Raw genomic sequence first — 20,593 nt, forward strand, 5'->3', positions numbered from 1 at the left:
CCCAGCTGAGTGAAAGCTCTTTGTGTAAGAGCGTTAATTGGAAAAACAGAAGGAGGGAGGGGAGCAGTGAGACATTTCTGGGTAATTAAATGTATAATTATTATGTGTATTGCAAAGCTGATGACTTTGCTAAAATGTCAATCCTTCAGAGGAACACCCAAATCCCTCAGTATAAAGGTAGAGGATTCCCTACACTGAACAAGCACATCTCCTTGGTGGTACTTAGATAAACAGGCTTTGTGATCACACCATGTCCTCTTGCAGCAGAAGGCAGACCACTTCCTCTTCAGGATCCTCAAAGAGCCAGGGCTTGTGTGGCTATGGAAACAGGACACCAAGCATCCATGGTGGTAAAAATATCTCCCTCTCCACCAGTAGGCTGGTTTCCAGTGGGATAGGTGGTGCCTCAGGTGGCAGCTACGGATCTATCTATGGCGGGGGTTATAGCTCTAGCTGTAGCAATGGATCAGTTGATGGTGGAAATGGTCTTCTGGCAGGAGGTGAGAAGCAGACCATGCAGAATCTTAATGACCGCCTGGCCTCATACCTGGACAAGGTGCGCTCCCTGGAGAAATCAAATGCCCAGCTGGAGAATCAGATCAGAGAATGGTACGAGAAGCATGGACCCGCCCCGGCCGCTGACTACAGCCACTACTACAAGGTGATTGAGGAACTCCGCAACAAGGTAAGAAGATGCTCAGTAAACAGAGACCATAAATCGTTCCTTATATATACAATATACAACCATACCAGATTCCTCATGTACTGGTACACACTTCCTTCCTGCCAAATTCCCATATGTCTATTATATATACCTAGCTGGCCGATCATCTACATACTGTTACACGCTAATGGCACATGAAGTGCAATACAGGTAAATGTAAGGTTATCTATATGGGAAACAAGCATAAACCGCAAATTAAATGGGGCAGATTAGGTCAATCCTTGATGGAGAAGGATTTAGGAGTGCTTGTAGACAGCTGGCTTAGCAATAGTGCCCAATGTCAGGCAGTAGCTGCAAAGGCAAATACGATCTTATCTTGCATTAAACCGGGAAGAGGGTGGAAGGGAAGTAAACATAATTATGCCACTGTATATAGCCGGCAGGGGGGTGCAAGGAAAAGGTTTGCGCCCCCCTGCCGCCGGTCCCCTCACTCCCGCGCCCCCCCGTAACCCCCACTTACCTGCGCTCCGGCGTCATGACGTCACGGTGCCATGGCGACGCAGGAAGGAAGCCGCCGGAGCCTTGGTAAGTAAAGGTTTACAGAGGTCGGCACTTAATTTAAGTGCCCTCGGGAAGCGTGCGGGGCCTCTGTAAACCCCGCACCCCCCCCCCCCCCCGCCGACAGTCTCGCGCCCCCCATGGGGGTCACGCCCCCAAGTTTGCGCACCGCTGGTATAAAGCATTAGTAAGACCACACTTTGAATATGGAGTACAGTTTTGGGCACCACTCCATAAAAAATACATTATGGAACTAGAAAAAGTGAAGAGAATAACTATCCATCATAAGTGCAATACAAATGACACGTGTCATCCTTTAACATTGGAGGAAAGGAGATGTCCCCAGCAACAAAGGAAAGGATTCTGTACAGTAAGGGCAGTTACAGTGTGGGATTCATTACCCATGGAGACTGTGATGGCAGATACAATAGATTTGTTCAAATAAAGGTTGGACATCTTTTTAGAAAGAGAAGGCATCTAAGGATATACCAAATAAGTAAACATGGGAAGTATGTTGATCCAGGGAGTAATCTGAGTGCCATTAATGGAGTCAGTAAGGAATTTAATTTCCCTCTTAGGAGATATCATTGGATAATATTTCCCTGTTTTTTTAAATAACTATTCACCCCTAGTGCAATTCAAATGACACTGGGTCATTCCTTAACATTGGAGGAAAGGAGATTGCACAGCCAATGTGCCATTAATTACCCATGGAGAATGTGATTACAGTGTGTCAACTATCCATATACTGCAGCAGGTTACTAATTGTATCTTTATTCACCGCACCTCACATCTCAGCGTCTCTATTTCATATAGACACCAGGGAGTCCTTCTGGCAATATACTGATGCAGGATATCTCTGTACCTGAATATTGGGGTTAATGGTACTATATCTAAGTGATATATTTGCTTCGGCGTTACATCTACATTGCCTATAGCTATTGAGTCTATGGTACCATATAGTGTTTAACCCTTTATTCATGTTTTTCCTAGCAACAACCACATCGCCATGCACTTGGCTATAACAGCGTTGCTTGAGTGATTGTTACCGCTACCATACAGGTTCTATATGGCTCTATCTTCCTTTACACAGCTAGAGAGGACCCTATACCTATTAAGGAATAACTAATTACTATCTGAATCAAACCAGGGTTCCTCGGACTCCACTACGAGGATTCTATATGATTTTTTAATATTGGAGTATTTAATGATTATGCTGTGATAAAATGTTATTATTTTTATTTTAGCCTATCACCTTCTGACTACGATATACCACGTAGCAGAATTATTAGTTAAGGATATTTAAGCCATCTAATATCCACTAGGCATTGAGTGCATATTTCGGGGGTGCTTTTTGACCCTATTTCTTGGGTCCTCTGTTTTGATATTCATCGTTTACCCTTTTGCACCTGCATCCTTTAGGATCTTTTAAATAGTTGAGCAGTCTGATTCATCAGGTTTTGTTTGACTCCTACTGCTTTAGGAACACTATTGTTTGTACAGCTTTGTAGCGGTGATTATCTGTTTTTTCTTTTTTATATATATATATATATATATATATATATATATATATATATATATACTGTATAAATATACACACACCAATAGAATAAGGGTCTCCTCCTATAGTCAATATATTAAAGGATGTACAAGGTAACTCTATTCTACTAGACACACAATTCCCATTCTGTAGGAGGAGTAAAGGTATTAAATGCAACCTCTCAGCTACAGAATATTACAGACGTATCATCGCCATTATACTTCAATAGCTTCTCCAATGCCTTGTTACATTCCTATCACCCATTGGGAGCCTAGTAACTAATAACAGTAAGTTTAAATACTATAAATGCTATTCTGTTATATAAAGAGCAGCTGATGTTATATACAGAGCTGCTGACCTTATATAAAGAGCCACTAACCTTATATACAGAGCCGTTGACCTCACATGCAGTGACATCTTGGTTTTCAGTTATGTTCTAGTTAAGCTCCTTCCTGCGCTTTGGCGATGGATGAACATGCAATGCTTACTTACACTTTCAGCTCCCATCAGGATCAATGGGGTAACAGTCTGTGAGGAGGGGGAGATGTTTATTTGACCATGTAAACCAGTAACCCCCTTCCTGTAAAGCCCCGGGTAATGTGTGTTGGTTTTCCCAATTCCTAGATCCTCGTTTCTTCCATTGGCAATGCAAGCATCGTTCTGCAGATTGATAACGCCAAGCTGGCAGCAGATGACTTCAGAACCAAGTAAGAACTCAGACCTTAGTTAGATTTATAAAAAAGACATAACGATATTCAGTGGTATGCGCTGGAAGTCATCCTTACCCCGAGCAGAACAGTCTCCCCACAACAAGGCTGCCTATTATGCATTAGGAGGCACTGAAATGCAACACCAGCATTAATGGTCTTCTCTAACATGGAGAAGCAGCTTCACAGCATGTTGAATTGGGGCGTTTGAGCTTGAACAGGTGTTTACTTATATGCATATGTGCATGGTAGATCTACTTGGCATGCAGTTCAAATTGTTTATTGGGGAAATGGAGGAGCAGATCTTCGGAAGTATACAGAGTGGGTCAATAATAACAAGGCCTTGGTCAACCTTTCTCCATCAAGGTATGAGACTGAGCATTCCCTCCGTGTGAGTGTGGAGGGTGACATCAATGGCCTGCGCAGAGTCCTGGATGAGCTGACCCTAACCAGGGCTGACCTGCAGATCCAGGTTGAAAGCCTGACGGAGGAGCTGACTTATCTGAAGAAGAACCATGAAGAGGTTAGGTCAAGTTCTGCTTAGCATAGGGCGGGCAGCATACCATCAAGAGATGGTATCGGGGTGGAATCTTAAGAGATGTGAGGATACGGAGCTTGGCAAAGTACATCAGCACAATATGTTCTGGACATAAAACAAAATTTGACGAGAAAACATTACCTCCTAGGAATTGGACAGTTCTGCAATATAGAGATAGAAAATCCAAGGTGAGGGCTTTTTGACAAGAGCAATTATAGGAACAATAATTAATGTCAAGCTATTGGACACCCACAAGTCACATATTTGGGGGTCACTTAAATATTCAAACATCTGATGTAAACCAGATACAGCTCAACTCCGTTATAATGTGATACGTTACAACGCGAATCCACTTATAACGCGATCCGTTACAACGCAAATCCACTTATAACGCGATGCAAGTGTGGCTCCCAATTTTCGTACTTATGAATACTTTATCACACGATTATTGGTGTCTTAAATACTTTGTTGTACGATGTATACAAATGTACATTATTTCTAACGCGATCCGCTTACAGCGCGATGTGATTCTTTGGACTCCAAGCACAGCGTTATAAGGGGGCTGAGCTGTACATACTGCAGAACAATGCAAGCACAATACATCTTAAAATAAATAATACAGCTTACTCCGGATAGCTCAGAGTTTAAATCCCAAAGTAATCATCTAATTACAGCGTACCCTTAGTGTTACTTTCTCTTTCCTACTTAGATAACAGAATCAAAGACCCATAATTAGACGTTTAACCATCATGTAGAGCTTGATGAATAGGAAATAGTATTGGAGTCCAATTTGTAACTGCCAAACCCAGTGAAATCTAGAATAGGCCAGGACTCATATAACTCATGTCATGTCTGATTATGAACAGAGAGAAGATTGTAGCATCCTTCAAATATATTAGGTAACCAAGCCACGGGGCTCTGTTTGTTTTGCAGGAAATGAATTGTCTGCGTGGACAAGTTGGTGGCCACGTGAGTGTGGAGATGAATGCTGCTCCCACTGTGGACCTTAGCAAGATTCTGGCTGACATGAGAGACCAATACGAAGTCCTGGCTGATAAGAATCGCAAGGAAGTTGAAGCCTGGTATCTTAACAAGGTGGGACATCATGGTGCTTTCTTCTTGGCTATTTGGCATTGTGTTGTTAAGATTTATGTGCCTTAGAAGAGCCAACTCAATCTGTATCTCTCCTTTCAGACAGAACAACTGAACAGGGAAGTCTCAAATCATGGTGAACAGATCCAGTCCGGCAAGAGTGAGATCACCAACCTCAGACGCACTCTTCAGGGCTTGGAGATTGAGCTGCAGTCTCAACTGAGCATGGTGAGACCCTTCAGCAACATCATATATAATATAAAGAATAAACACAGATGCATTGGGTGCACCATATATGAATGTTATCATAGGAAGAGGGACATTTCTGCCCAGAAGAGATTTCAGCTGGTGATAGCCTATGAGTAATTGTAAGTGCATTAAGGATCATTGTCAATATCTAGGGACTGGTGTAATCATTAGTGTTTCATTATGCTTTCTTGAGAAGCACTAATTAAACTGGAATTTAGGTATGCGCTCGTGGTCTCTGTGTCCTTTCTTCCCAATTATTCATAAGACTGCAGAAGAAGTGTCTGATACTGGCACCATCCTATACCTGTCTTCTTCTCCATTGCAGAAATCAGCACTGGAGAATACCTTGGCAGAGACAGAAGGCCGGTATTGCCTCCAGCTCTCACAGCTGCAGGAAATGATAGGTTGTGTAGAGACTCAGCTTGCCGAACTGCGATCAGACATGGAACGCCAAAGCTATGAGCACAAACTCCTCCTGGACGTGAAGAGCCGTCTGGAGCAGGAAATTGCCACCTACAGACGCCTGCTGGAGGGTGAAGACGTCAAGTAAGTAGAACCATAACTGGAGTGATGAGGAGGACCAGTACTCACCACCTTCGTTGGTGTCTCTTCAAGTGGAAACATAGCTCCATTTTGAAACTATGCTGCATTGTGTAATGATGTTAGGTTTACCTATACACTTCCAAATTCCCAATGTTTCTCCCTAGAGAATAACAATATTAGGGGCAGTAAAAGCAATGCTAACACTGGCATAATACCCCACTGCCCTGAAAAGCATAACTCCATAAGACACCTTCCGGTAATGATAGACACGGCATGGCCCATTTACTTTACTGGACCATAGTGTGTCTTACAGCACCAGAGGGGGCCTTGTTGGGTTACACCACTTAATAAATACGGGCCAAAGTGACTCTCCAAAGGTGATACAGTAAGCCTTGAGACAGGATCTCCCACTTTCAAGACCATATAGCTCCTACAACTCTACAAATCAGTTCTTCTCCTCAGACATTTCTGAGGTCTGCATTGTGTTTGCTGGAGAATAATATCATTGTTCTGCATGATAACCCCTCTGGCTTTTCATTCACAATCCTCCATATATAAAAACACCAATACTCGTTTATTTGAACACCACAATTTAACTGACTCTAATACATTTTTTTTGTTCCCCCCCCACAGGCAGTCCTACGGTAAGTGTATTTTTATTCCGTTCTCTATTTGTTTTCTATATTTGTTTTCTCTGAAGTTGAACAAACCTACTCTTAGAAAAGGTTTTCAAATAATTATATTGTACAGCAGTTACACAGAGTTACTTATAGAATGGATTTTTCCATATTTAAGTGGTCACAAATTGTCCATGTTGATAATGTTCCCATGTTATGTCTCCCACCAATAAATAGTAGGACAGTATCTCTCTTATGTATTACCCATGCCGTAGAACTGAGTCCCTTTTAAACCTTAATCTTTACTTCTCTATTAGAAGAACCTACAAGGCCATATTTACCAAGCAGTTTTCTGCCATAAGACACTGTACAATGCCTCTTTCGGAGGAAAAAGGTATCTAATGGTAGAGGATGACTTAGTAATTATGTCCCAGAATGTCTAACCAATGTTCTCCTGTCTTCACAGCTCCGCAAATCACACGCAACGTTCGCACCGTCGTAGAGGAAACCGTAGACGGGAAGGTCGTCTCCTCTAGGGAGAAAGTTCATCAGTCCAACTACTAACCTAAAAGATGTCTCAAAACCCAGCACAACTCTCTTCTCCTGACTACGTACGCTAAACATGAGCTGGTCACCAGAGGAAGACAACAAATAATAGAACAAGGAAAGACGCGCTCTTTAGATGGTTCATGGTTCATTCCATTGAGTCATCCCTTCCTAATTCTCTGTCTGTCTGTTTTTGATGCTGATGATAACCTCATAGTAGAAATTCTTGTACTTGTGCTGAGGTCCCCTATATTCTTCCCTATCTAATAAAGTTCTGCGCTTCATTCATGCATATTGAGACTTGTCTGACTTTTCATTCAGTGCTGTTCATGTTATAAGGTCCAAGTGTGATGATTCTCAGTGGTACTGATTCTATGTATTTTTAGAAACCCAAACATGAACCATCTCTCAGTGTCTGTGCTTATTTACTAACCAACTTTAAAAATAATCTTTTAATTCATTTTCGAATAATATGAAACAATATAAATACAATAATTAAACATACATAGTAGAACGATGAATACTGTAAGTTTCAATATATATAACATTTAAAACACTGACTACCATACTGTCAAATCATCTATATAATATAAATCAAGCATGAAAAAAACAAAACTTATTAATATCTACTATACCTGTACCCTCTCATAACCCCCCCCCCCCCATATCATAGCTCACAAATTATCGTTGAACATTGTAAGAACATTAGCCATTACCACAAAATAAAAGACACCATCTTGACATCTGAGACCTCTTTATTTCAGGACAAATAAATCTGTGCATTTATATGAAAAAACAAACAAACATAAGAAAATGTATAATCTATATACTATAACTTCCAGCATCATCTGGTCTGGTTACAATCGCGTTATGTATTTCCAAATAGGATAAGAAAGGAAACAAAATGGCTCTGCAAGTAACCACGTGAACTACAACTCCCAGAAGCCTTGGGGTGGTGATAGGTCACATGGGCCGTCCCAGCCAATTGGGAGCGAGCGGCCATTTTGCGGATTCTGATCTCCGCGGGACTAGGAGGCAGCGGGGTTAGTCCTGAGGGAGCCAGCAAGGAGGACGGACGTGTCCAGGGAGCAAGTAAGCCCCTGGACTAGGCCAGAACTTTGCCCCTAGACCCCAGTTAGGCCCCAATCCTGTTTCAGTGCAGTATTGTAGGGAAGGCCCTAGACAGGGACACTTTCCTCTTAGAGATCAACAACTCACGCCACTACACCGTCGGACGGACGTCCACGCTGCGACCTGCGGCCTTCGGACGAGACCGCAAGTTACCACCACGGCGTGAGGGGAATTTTGCAGACCCTGCATCGTGGGACCACGGATGCGTCTCTGCTAACAGAGGATCCCCCTAATTCCCTGGTCGTAGCCAGGATGTTACCCGCCATGCACCACCACACCTCAGGGAGGGTAGCGCTACCTTCATACACTTTGGGGTGGGAATTGTTCTGCAGACACTGGGTTTTTGGTGCCCAGGGCACCCTCAGCACTTTGGAGGAACACACACTGTGTTACTGTGTTATTGTACTGTACTGTATTATTTGCCATACTGTGTGCCCACAGTAAAGATGAGTTATATACAGTAATATCTGGTGTGATATTGTTTATTGCGAAGTATATTGTTTCCTATGCGGAGTAATCCCGCTTACGCTGGGATCCTCATAGGTGGAGGCGCTGCACTGCGAGATATATCACACCAGGCTCCCCAGAAGCAGAGACTTTGGCCTCCTGTGAGCCTCACGGGTAACAGCAGCACACGTAATCGCTCGCGGTTTCCCTTAGGCATAGGGAAAGGGGGTTACACATAAAAAGCTATAATGCTTCACAGACCCTCCATTTATTTACACCCGATCTCAAAAGAATTCTGCAAAGCCCTGTGCAGAATTATGAGGTACCATATATAGCTTTTGCGCTCTTTTTCCTCTGAAATAACCGAACCTTGTTTGTTTTTCAGGTGTAAAGGAAGTTGTGTGTTAATTAGCGGTTCGGCAATTTGTAGACATAAATGATCTCCATTTGCCGCCATCCAGAATACGCTGTTTTATTAACTGCTCTTCTTTTTGAGGAATTTGAATATGTTTATTTATTTGGAGAGTAAGCACAAATGAATTTATTTACTTGCTTCTGACACCTCTCCAACGGTCCCATTCATTTTACAATCTTTAAAGGTGTTTCTCCATTTGTAGAAAAATGCAAGTTAAATGTATTTCTCTGTGCTGTATAATAACTCTGTGACGGTGCCTTTATTCTGAGCACAAGTGGGAATATTCACTGACTTTTTGATGTTTTTTTTTTGTTGTTGTTGGGGGCTGTTTCAAGCTTGGTATCTGCGTGGGGCCTACTTCACCAGACCCAGCCCTCGGCCTTGCGTGTACACAAAGCCCAGCTACTAGTGGAGAATGCCGTCGTCCTGTCACATTAATCACTCCATCAGTAATACGTAGTTATTTGTACAACAAGCACACATGGTTTAATTGATCTGATTCAGCATATACAGTTTCTCTAACTCTTTCACCATTTATGGAGGCACTTAAAGATGTTTCTTTATTTATAAACACTGCCACAAGCCAGAAAGGCGTTTGCATGGATACCAGCACACAGAGACAGTTGGCACTGATTAAAATGGCTGCCAGTCCCTCACATAGAATGTGTATGTCATTTGTGAGTGTCACAGCCGCAGAAACTGCTGTGTGCCTAGACAGGGTCCTCACAGAGCTCATGTAGAATTTAAGGCTGTCTTCACTTGTCAACTGCCATTTTCTATCCCTTCCAACTGCCTCTGTGTAGGTCTAAGACTCCCCTATCAAATTATAAGATGTTAAAGTTATTTTTTCTTTATGTGGAAAGTATTTCCGTCCCCAAATTCAACATCTTCCGTGTTTTTTCGTGAGGAAAAGTCACCTCAAATACCGTGTTAGAGGGATCGTCCGTGGGAGCCTCAGTAGGCAGCAGCCATCTTGGAAACTACTAACCAACTTTTACATTATTCAAGAAAAAAAAAAAGGATCTATTTTTATAATATAACATAAACCTTTCGTGAATGTGGCATACAAAGCACTCTTTTAATAATCACTTTGGGCTCTGATTTCCAAGGTAGCATTTGTTTTACATAAAAACAAGAAGTTCCCCTGTGTCTAGGGTTGCCAGGTGTCCAATATTGTCCTGTATTTGGACATACTGTCCAGTAAAAAAATTAGAGGTACTATTGGACCTGTGTGTGTATACCGGTATTACCTCTCTAGACATAGTGACCTGACTGGCTTGGGGGACCGCCGTATTTCCCTGAGTAGGGAGAGAGCAGGGTTGTTGCTTGGGGGATGGGGAGCTTCCTCCGTCCTGATTGGCTGTATTACCCAGCAGCAGCCAATCAGAAGGAGGTGTCAGGAGCCTGGGGGTGGGGCCAAGGAGAGGAAGAAACAACATGGAGCGGTGAGGTGTGAGAGAGAGGGGTGTGTGTGTTTGTGTCGAGCGTGTCACACCTTTCACTGTTGTGTCCAGTATTTTTGGAGAAGCCACCTGGTAACCTTACCGGATTCAGTCCAAAATGTTCTCTGTACTCCTGTGCAGTGTGCTCTAGTCCAATGTAGCAGTGGGGGAATTGGTAGCAATCCTATGCGTTTCACGCTTTGAATGCGCTTCATCAGGGATGGGAATCACATACTCATATGGGATAGTATTTATAATCCTTCACCTTTGATGTCACAATGTAAATGTATATGCATATAGTCCTCTATAGTAGCCCATATTATAGATATAACGATAACCAATTTATAATACAACTATAATGTTAAAATAAATGATGCATATCTGTGAATAAAATAGGGGAAGAGGGGCGAAATGAACAGACAATTAGAATCCCTTGATTAAAATATGATAAAAACTTAAGTGATAAAGGAATTTATATCTAAATCTATATTAAGACCTGCTGGGTAAAAAGTATTCAGATGATATATCCAATAGGACTCTCTTTGGCAGAGATCTTTCAACCTATTGCCTCCTCTCCAATGGGGTGCAATGAAATCTCTGCCCAGATAAGTCCGTCCCCTTGGACCTGAGGTGTGATGCTTCCTAAAGTGTATTGGGACACTATGGGTTTCTAAACCTAGAATCATATTTGTAATATGTTCTAATATGCGGATTCTCAGAGGTCTAATTGTTCTGTCTACATATTGGGGACCACAAGGGCAACTTAGTAAATAGACTACAAAATTGCAGTTGAAAAAATTGTTTGATATTAAAATGTTTATTATTGCTAATAGACCAAAAAAAAGAACAAGCAGTTGGAATTGCTTTGAATAATTTATATTTTAGGTGGAAATGTATCATATTTTTTATGTTACCGTATGTGCCATTACTACAGTTTGGAAAAAATACCCTTAACACATGGATATCCGGGCCTACTGAATGCAAAGAGGGAGTTGGATTCTTCTTCTAATGCTTCCAATAAAAACACGTTTAAGGTTTACAAGATGCAATGCGGTGGGGGCAGGACCTTCTGCTTGGAATGAGGCATTAAGTCCTAAACTGAGTCAGTTTGCGATAATTACCAGTCATTTGTTTAATGATGGTGGAGCCAGATAGAACTAAGCAGGAGATTACAGGGATATGTCACAAGGAGTTCCAGAACACAATAACAGAATGTATGGACAAGCTAACGCCTTCGCTACCACAGAGGCATGGAATATGTTACTTCCCATTGCTGTTCCCTCTGTTAGTAATGGCGTTAGTAAACACATTTTCCCACCTTCTCTGGTCTGGTTCTATTACCTCCACCCTTCCCATCCCTCACCTGGAAGGTCCTGTATCAACACATTCCCAGACCTGCTATCTCTCACTGACTTTGAGTCAGTCTCACTGGTTTTTAGCATCAGCAGTCTCACAGACCAAAGGAATCTCAATGATAAAATTCAGCACTTTTCAATTGAAATGTCAGTTTATCGTCCAGAATCCCTAACGCTCACTGATTTGGGTCCTTGGAGGTTTTGCATTTGGAAAAAATAGTTTATGGGAAAGCCTATTTCTGATGACAGGTCAGGGTCACAGCTGTGAGATTGACCTTGTATTGTAAAACAAAGGGGGCCTTGGGCCTGAACTCGGCCAATGCTTTCTAGAACACGAGCCAGAGCTCCAGCCACCATGACCGCCTACTAGTCCTGTTTGTGTACTGCCCAGTCTTCGGGCGCCGTTCTCTGTAGTGCTGGTTCACATTCAGTAAGAAGGAGATCTGTCAGACAGTGTGTTGGGTTTTTCCATACTCCAGTGTCTAGTGGTCAATTTGGCTCAAACCTACTCAGTAACAGAAGATCCGCAAGTAGTCCAGGTAGTAAAATAGGAATGGTCAGATTCTCTCTAAATCTCCTACGGATCACCCTAATGCAACAGGGGTCTCTCTCTGATGAATATCTATTGAGTCTCCACCCTGGGGCCTTCTTACGATCCCCCACAAACTTTCTCTAGTCCACCACATCCTGCCTGGATGATAGCCGCTCGCTTACAGGTTCAAATCTCCCACTAGTCTAGGACACGAAGACTAGGCCGGCTTCCGACCAATCAGCGAAGAGCTTGTATTCGCTCTTCAATCAGTGAGTGAGGGCTCGCCTGAAACCGGCCAATCTGGGCCTAGGGAGATGACAGTGCTTTAGACAGTCCCCACAGGTGGGCTTAAGGAGAGTGGGAAATTCAAACTGACCAATGGGAATTAAGCCGGCGGGGCTAGGCCATAGTTCCCAGTTTCAGCCTCATATGTCCCGCAGAGATAGATGCCTAAGAGTCGGGGATGAACAATCGCTCCGCTTTTGAAGTACATGTTCCCCAGACCTGAGTACTCGCCCTTCCCCACTTCCCCAGTATTCCCAAGCACTTCACCAAGCACAAATTAGATTACAGGACCAGACTTCATTGTGTGCTGACCAGACTGACTAGATTACCAGCGCACCACACAATGGGGTCTTACAAATAGGCAACAGTAAAATACACATGGGGAATAAACTGCCTATATTGGGAGAACACGGGAAAACATGTTGTCAGCCATTTTGACTACAGAAAGATTGCCATATTAACCTAATACATAGGCAGCCATCTTGATGGGCAGGGGTAACCAGTGGGCTTAACCTGTAATATGCATGCCAGGCTGCCCCTACCATCACAGGCCCTACACAGCCAAAAGGTTAATATAATAGCATTAATAAAAAGACTATGACAGGGCTTGCTCTTTGGAACAACACAAGTGCGCAGATTTCACCGTACAGTACCAATGCATTTTCAGAGAAGGGAGGAGGTGTATGTGACAGCATCCTTCTTACCTGGATAAGTGAATCAAACCATTTGTTTTTGGAACCAATGCAGCACATGCACACAATACCACCACCCAGATGTGTAAGAACGTTGATTGGAAAAACAGAAGTGGGGAGGGGACGACGAGGGGGGGGGGAGGTTTGTTGGTAGTGAAACATTTCCTGGTAATTAAATGTATAATTATTATGCGTATTACAAAGCTGATGACTTTGCTAAAGTGCCAATCCTTCAGAGGAACACACACCCAAATCCTTCAGTATAAAGGTAGAGGATTCCTTACACTCAACCATCACATCCTCTTGCTGGCACTTAGATAAACAGGCTTTGTGATTACACCATGTCCTCTTGCAGCAGAAGGCAGAACACTTCCTCTTCAGGATCCTCAAAGGGCCAGGGCTTGGGTGGTTATGGAAACAGGACACCAAGCATCCATGGTGGTAGTGGTATCTCCAGTAAGCTGGTTTCCAGTGGAATAGGTGGTGCTTTAGGTGGCAGCTATGGATCTAGCTATGGCGGTGGTTATAGCTCTAGCTGTAGCAATGGAGGGGTTGACGGTGGGAATGGTCTTCTGGGAGGAGGTGAGAAGGAGACCATGCAGAATCTGAATGACCGCCTGGCCTCATACCTGGACAAGGTGCGCTCCCTGGAGAAGGCGAATGCCCAGCTGGAGAATCAGATCCGAGAATGGTACCAGAAACATGGACCCGTCCCGGACGTTGACTACAGCCACTACTACAAGGTGATTGAGGAACTCCGCAACAAGGTAAGAAAATGCTCAGTAAACGGGAACCATACATCCTTCCCTATATACATACAATATACATCCCTGCCTCATCCCTCATGTACTGGTATACACTTATGTTCAAGCTACCTGCAAAAAGCATAAAAACAGCACAAACCACAACAACATAAAAAAAAGGCACTCAATAAAGTGTTGGTAAAAGGTCTGATGTAAGGAAAAATATAACCAATGTCAAAAATGTCAAAAATTAAGAAGACAGTTCCACTGGAGACTCCAGGCAGCTCCCCGCAGGAAAAAACCCAATTCCACCACATGATCTATGAAAGAAAAGAAAGGAGCGCATGCTCCATAGCGTAACTCAGATAAGAAATATTTAATCAGATCGACCATCTGAAATAAAAAAAACTCACAAACACCGAAGGTATATGCACATAGTGAGAGATACTCTCGGGGGTCATCAGCTGGGACCGTCAGGAGGAGACCAGGACCGGGGACACAAACTTCTGGGTGCGATGATGTATATCCGTATCGAGACGTAGAGAAGGTAGCGCAACTCCAATTTGCATCCTCCGGGAGCTCGACACCACAGACACAGTTCCACACGCGTACGCCTTCGCAGGCAGGCGTGATGACTCAGCAAAAAGAGTCCAAAGGCACAGCCCTACGCATTTCGGCGTTAAGGATACGACTTCATCCGGGTTTAAATCTGATGGAGCTGATAACCCTTAAATAGTCCAATCACTAATTGGTATCAATAGATATTTAACCCTTCAAATAATTGATAAGAAAACACAAGGCAGAAAAAGCCCATATACAGTACTCATATATATGAGAACAATATTGGCATTCGGATACTGTACAGGTAAATTACATATGAAAATACAAAGTACAAAATACAGAGCTATAAAAATACAAAAGGGCAAAAAATGGGTAATGTGTAACCCTCCCAACAGTACAACAATTATACATATTATGGACTAAATGAACTGAGGAGAATAGAAGTCAACCACTTACAAGAACTAAGTACATCATTACCTGCTGTAATCATCGCATTAGTGAGACTAATTATCCAGGAAGAAAAAAGCTACCCAAGGAGAAAAATGTATCTGTCAGAAACACGAAATATTACAAGGCATATTCCAGAGGTACATAGAAGGCAAGGAGAAATAGAATGTGACATGTTAGGAGTATACAATATATGTGAGTAGTCATTAAATTTGTATACTAAATATTAATGATGCATTTTTGAGGTACAGTAAGTCAATAAGGTAATTAAAAAGAAATGATCAATTGGGTAATGTATTACATAAAAATCTTAAATTAAACTAAATAGAATAATCAGAATGGATCAAAATAAAAATATAATATTAAAATGAAAAATATATAAATGCATTGATCTGCAACAATAGGTACACTGAGTCTTGCTAGTGTACCTAACGTCAGATATGTGAAACAGCCAATGAATTCAGTAAAAATTATCAGATAAATTATCTCAGAAAAAAATATATAGATCGAAAAAATTCCACTCAAAACTGAAGTATGACCATCAAATCATCGCCCATAAACGTAAAGACAATGATGAGTGCAATATACAGAACCAACACAACCTTTCACCTATATTATATATATCTATATACACACACACCTCATCTAATCATCTATATGTCCGCTTAGCACCTTAATGTACTTGTACATAGTCATACATGTGACATCATCATGTAATTTGCTGATAATCACATGATTGATAATCAATAAGCTAAAGCAATCGTGCGTGATGGTATCAACAAAGTATAAGGCTGAGATTAGGTAACATCACCAATAAAATAAGGGTCTCCTCTTCTGTAAATTAAAGGATGTACAAGGTAACTCGATTCTACTAGACACACAATTCCCATTCTGTATGAGGAGTAAAGGTATTAAATGCAACCTCTCAGCTGCAGAATATTACAGACGTATCATCGTCATTATACTTCAATCGCTTCACCAATGTCTTGTTATATTCCTCTCACCCATTGAGAGCATAGTAACTAACAACAGTAAGTTTAAATGCTATAAATGCTGTTCTGTTATATACAGAGCCACTGACCTTATATACAGAGCCGCTAACCTCACACACAGGGAAATCTTGGTTTTCAGTTATGTTCTAGTTAATCTCCTTCCTGCGCTTTGGCGATGGATGAACATGCAATGCTTATTTACTCTTTCAGCTCCTATCAGGATCAATGGGAGTCAGTCTGTGAGGAGGGGGAGATGTTTATTTGATCATGTAAACCAGTAACCCCGTTCCTGTAAAGCCCCGGGTAATGTGTGTTGGTTTTCCCAATTCCTAGATCCTCCTTTCTTCCATGGACAATGCAAGCATCGTTCTGCAGATTGATAACGCCAAGCTGGCAGCAGATGACTTCAGAGCCAAGTAAGAACTCAGACCTTAGTTAGATTTATAAAAAAGAAATAAATCTCTTCAGTGATATGCACTGGACACCAGCCTTACCCCGAGCAGAACCGTCCCCCCCACAAAAAGGCTGTCTATTATGCATTAGAAGGCACTGAAATGCAACACCAGCATTAATGGTCTTCTCTAACATGGAGAAGCAGCTTCACAGCATGTTGAATTGGGGAATTTGAGCATGAACAGGTGTTTACATACATGTGTATGTGCATGGTAGATCTACTTGGCATGCAGTTCAAATGGTTTATTGGGGACATGGATGAGCAGATGTTCGTATGTATACAAAGTGGTCAATAATAACCAGGCCTTGGTCAACCTTTATCCATCAAGGTATGAGACTGAGCTGTCCATCTTTATGAGAGTTGAGGGTGACATCAATGGCCTGCGCAGAGTCCTGGATGAGCTGACCCTAACCAGGTCTGATCTGCAGATCCAGGTTGAAAGCCTGACAGAGGAGCTGACTTATATGAAGAAGAACCATGAAGAGGTAGGTCAAGTTGTGTTTTGCATAGGGCGGGCAGCATAAAATCAAGAGATGGTATTGTGGTGCAATCTTAAGATATGTGAGGATGCAGAGCTTGGCAAAGTACATCAGAACAATATGTTTAGGAGGTAAAACAAAGTGCAACGAGAAAACATTACGCCCCTAGGAATTGGACAGTTCTGCAATATAGAGACAGATAATCCAATGTGAGGACTTATTGGCAAGAGTAATTATAGATGCAACAATTAATGGCAAGCTATTGGACACCAAAAAGTCACATATTTGGCGGTCACTTAAATATTCAAACATCTGCTGTAATCCAGATAAATATTGCAGAACAATGCAAGCACAATACATCTTAAAATAAATAATATAATTTACTCTTGGTAGCTCAGAGCTTAAATCTCAAAGTAATCATTCAATTACAGTTTCAACCTTAGTGTTACTTCTTCTTCCTACATAGATAACATAATCAAAGACTCATAATTTGACGTTTAACCATCATGTAGAGCTTGAAAGAATAGGAAATATTATTGGGGTCCAATTTGTAACTGCCAAACCCAATGATACCTAGAATAGGCCAGGACTCATACAATTCATGTCATGTGTGATTATGAATAGAGAGAAGATTGAAGCATCCTTCAAATGTATATTAGGTAACCAAGCCACGGGGCTCTGTTTGCTCTGCAGGAAATGAATTGTCTGCGTGGACAAGTTGGTAGCCACGTGAACGTGGAGATGAATGCTGCTCCCACTGTGGACCTTAGCAAGATTCTGGCTGACATGAGAGACCAATACGAAGTCCTGGCTGATAAGAATCGCAAGGAAGTTGAAGCCTGGTACCTTAACAAGGTGGGACATCATGGTGCTTTGTTCTTGAATATTTGGCATTGAGTTGTAAAAATGTATGTGCCTTAGAAGAGCCAACTCAATCTGCATCTCCCATTTCAGACGGAACAACTGAACAAGGAAGTCTCAAATCATGGTGAACAGATCCAGTCCGGCAAGAGTGAGATCACCAACCTCAGACGCACTCTCCAGGGCTTGGAGATTGAGCTGCAGTCTCAACTGAGCATGGTGAGACCCTTCAGCAATATCATATGTAATAGACAGTATAAACACAGATATATTGTGTGCACCATATATGACTGTTATCATAGGAAGAGGAACATTTCTGCCCAGAAGATCTTTCAGTTGGTGAGAGCCTAGGAGTAATTGTAAGTTCATTATGGATCATTGTCAATCGCTAGGGACTGGTGTAATTATTAGTGTTTCATTATGCTTTCTTGAGAAGCAGTAATTAAACTGGAAAATAGGTGTGTGCTTGTGGGCTCTTCGTGTCCTTTCTTCCCAATTATTCATAAGACTGTGGAAGAAGTGTCTGAAACTGACATCATCCTATACCTGTCTTCTTCTCCATTGCAGAAATCAGCACTGGAGGGCACCTTGGCAGAGACAGAAGGCCGGTACTGCTTCCAGCTCTCACAGCTACAGGAGATGATAGGTTGTGTAGAGACTCAGCTTGCCGAATTGCGATCAGACATGGAACGCCAAAGCTATGAGCACAAACTCCTCCTGGACACGAAGAGCCATCTGGAGCAGGAAATTGCCACCTACAGGCGCCTGCTGGAGTGTGAAGATGCCCAGTAAGTAGAACCATAACTGGAGTGATGAGGAGGACCAGTACTCACCACTGTCATAGGTGTCTCTTCAAGAGGAAACATAGCTCCATTTTGAAACTATGCTGCATTGTGTAATGATACTAGGTTTACCTATACACTTCCAAATTCCCAATGTTTCTCCCTAGAGAATAACAACATTAGGGCAGTATAAGCAATGCTAACACAGGCATAAAACACCACTGCCCTGAAAATCTTAACTCCATAAGACACCTTCTTTTAATGGAAGACCCGTCATGGCCCATTTACTTTACTGGACCATAGTCCCAGAAGGGGCCTTATTGGGTGACACCACTTAGTAAATATGGGCCAAAGCGACTCTCCAAAGGTGATAAGCCTTGAGACGGGATCTCCCACTTTCAAGACCAGCACCCATATAGCTCCTCCAACTCTACCAATCAGTTCTTCTCCTCAGACATTTCTGAGGTCTGCATTGTGTTTGCTGGAGAATGATATCATTGTTCTGCATGATAACCCCTCTGGCTTTTCTTTCACAATCCTCCATATATAATAACGCAAATACTCGTTTATTTGAACACCGCTATTCAAAGTGACAATATTAATTTCTTTCTTTTCTTCCCCACAGACGGTCCTACAAAGACGGTAAGTGTATTTTTCTTCCATCCTCTATTAGTTTTCATTATTAGTTTTCTCTGAAGTTGAACAAGCCTACTCTTAGAAAAGGTTTTCAAATAATTACATTTCACAGCAGTTACACAGAGTTACTTATAGAATTGATTTTCCATGTTTGGGAAAATTAATGTAATCACACAGGTAACACGGATGCAAAATGTGCTAACAACAGACAATGCATTCTGGTAACTAATCAGGAGGCATTTGCTAGGCTGTTAGTCAACTACACATATTAGAGACATGTTATAAGTTTAAGTGGTCACAAATTGTCCATGTTGATCATTATCCCATGTTATGTCTTCCACCAATAAATAGTAGGACATTATCTCTCTTATGTATTGCCCATGCCATAGAACAGAGTCCCTTTTAAACCTTAATCTTTACTTCTTCTTTAGAAGAACCCACAAGGCCATATTTACCAAGCACTTTTCTGCCATAAGACACCTTACAATGCCTGTTTCCGAGGGAAAAGGTATCGTCTGGCAGAAGACGACTTAGTAATGATGTCCCGGAATGTCTAACCAGTGTTCTCCTCTCTTCCCAGTTCCTCAAATCCCGCGCAACGTTCGCACCGTCGTAGAGGAAACCGTAGACGGGAAGAAAGTTCATCAGTCCAGCTACTATACTAACCTAAAAACTGTCTGAAAACCCAGCACAACTCTCTTCTCATGACTACGTACGCTAAACATGAGCTGGTCACCAGAGAAAGACAACATATACTGTAATAGAACACGGAAAGACGCGCGGTTTAGATTGTTCATGGTTCATTCAATTGAGTCCTCCCTTCCTACTTCTCTGTCTGTCTGTCTGTTTTTGATGCTGATGATAACCTCATAGTAGAGATTCTTGTACTAAGTGCTGAGGTCCCCTATATTCTTCCCTATCTAATAAAGTTCTGCGCTTCATTCATGCATATGAGACTTGTCTGACTTTTCATTCAGTGCTGTTCATGTAATAAGGTCCAAGTGTGATGATTCTGTGCTACGGATTCTATGTACTTACAAACCCAAACAAAGCCCGTCTCTCAGTATCTGTGCTTATTTACTAACTAACGTTTACATTATTCAAGATAAAAGGATCTATTTTTATAATATAACATACAGCTTTTATAAATGTGGCATACAAAGGACTCTTTTAATAACCTTTTGGGGTTCTGATTTCTCAGGTAGCATTTGTTTTACCCATCCAAAACAAGACAAAAGTGCAGTTTTATTAAATTAGGAAATATTTCCTTGGCTATACAGTAAGG

General features: G+C 41.9%; 1 protein-coding gene across 1 annotated transcript in view; it reads left to right on the forward strand.

Moving 5' to 3' along the window:
• LOC142473213 (uncharacterized) overlaps window positions 1-20,141 on the forward strand; it is a 32,439-nt gene extending 12,298 nt beyond the window's left edge. The window contains exons 10-17 of the mRNA XM_075580415.1: window positions 227-685; window positions 3,387-3,469; window positions 3,836-3,992; window positions 4,941-5,102; window positions 17,984-18,109; window positions 18,458-18,678; window positions 19,298-19,314; window positions 19,889-20,141. Coding sequence (XP_075436530.1) covers window positions 227-685; window positions 3,387-3,469; window positions 3,836-3,992; window positions 4,941-5,102; window positions 17,984-18,109; window positions 18,458-18,678; window positions 19,298-19,314; window positions 19,889-19,989 — 1,326 coding nt within the window. The 3' untranslated portion in view covers window positions 19,990-20,141. The remainder of the gene's footprint in view (window positions 1-226; window positions 686-3,386; window positions 3,470-3,835; window positions 3,993-4,940; window positions 5,103-17,983; window positions 18,110-18,457; window positions 18,679-19,297; window positions 19,315-19,888) is intronic.
• Window positions 20,142-20,593: the final 452 nt, after the last annotated feature.

Source organism: Ascaphus truei, chromosome 23 (genome assembly GCF_040206685.1).
Source record: "Ascaphus truei isolate aAscTru1 chromosome 23, aAscTru1.hap1, whole genome shotgun sequence".
In the NCBI taxonomy this organism is placed as follows: Eukaryota; Metazoa; Chordata; class Amphibia; order Anura; family Ascaphidae; genus Ascaphus; species Ascaphus truei.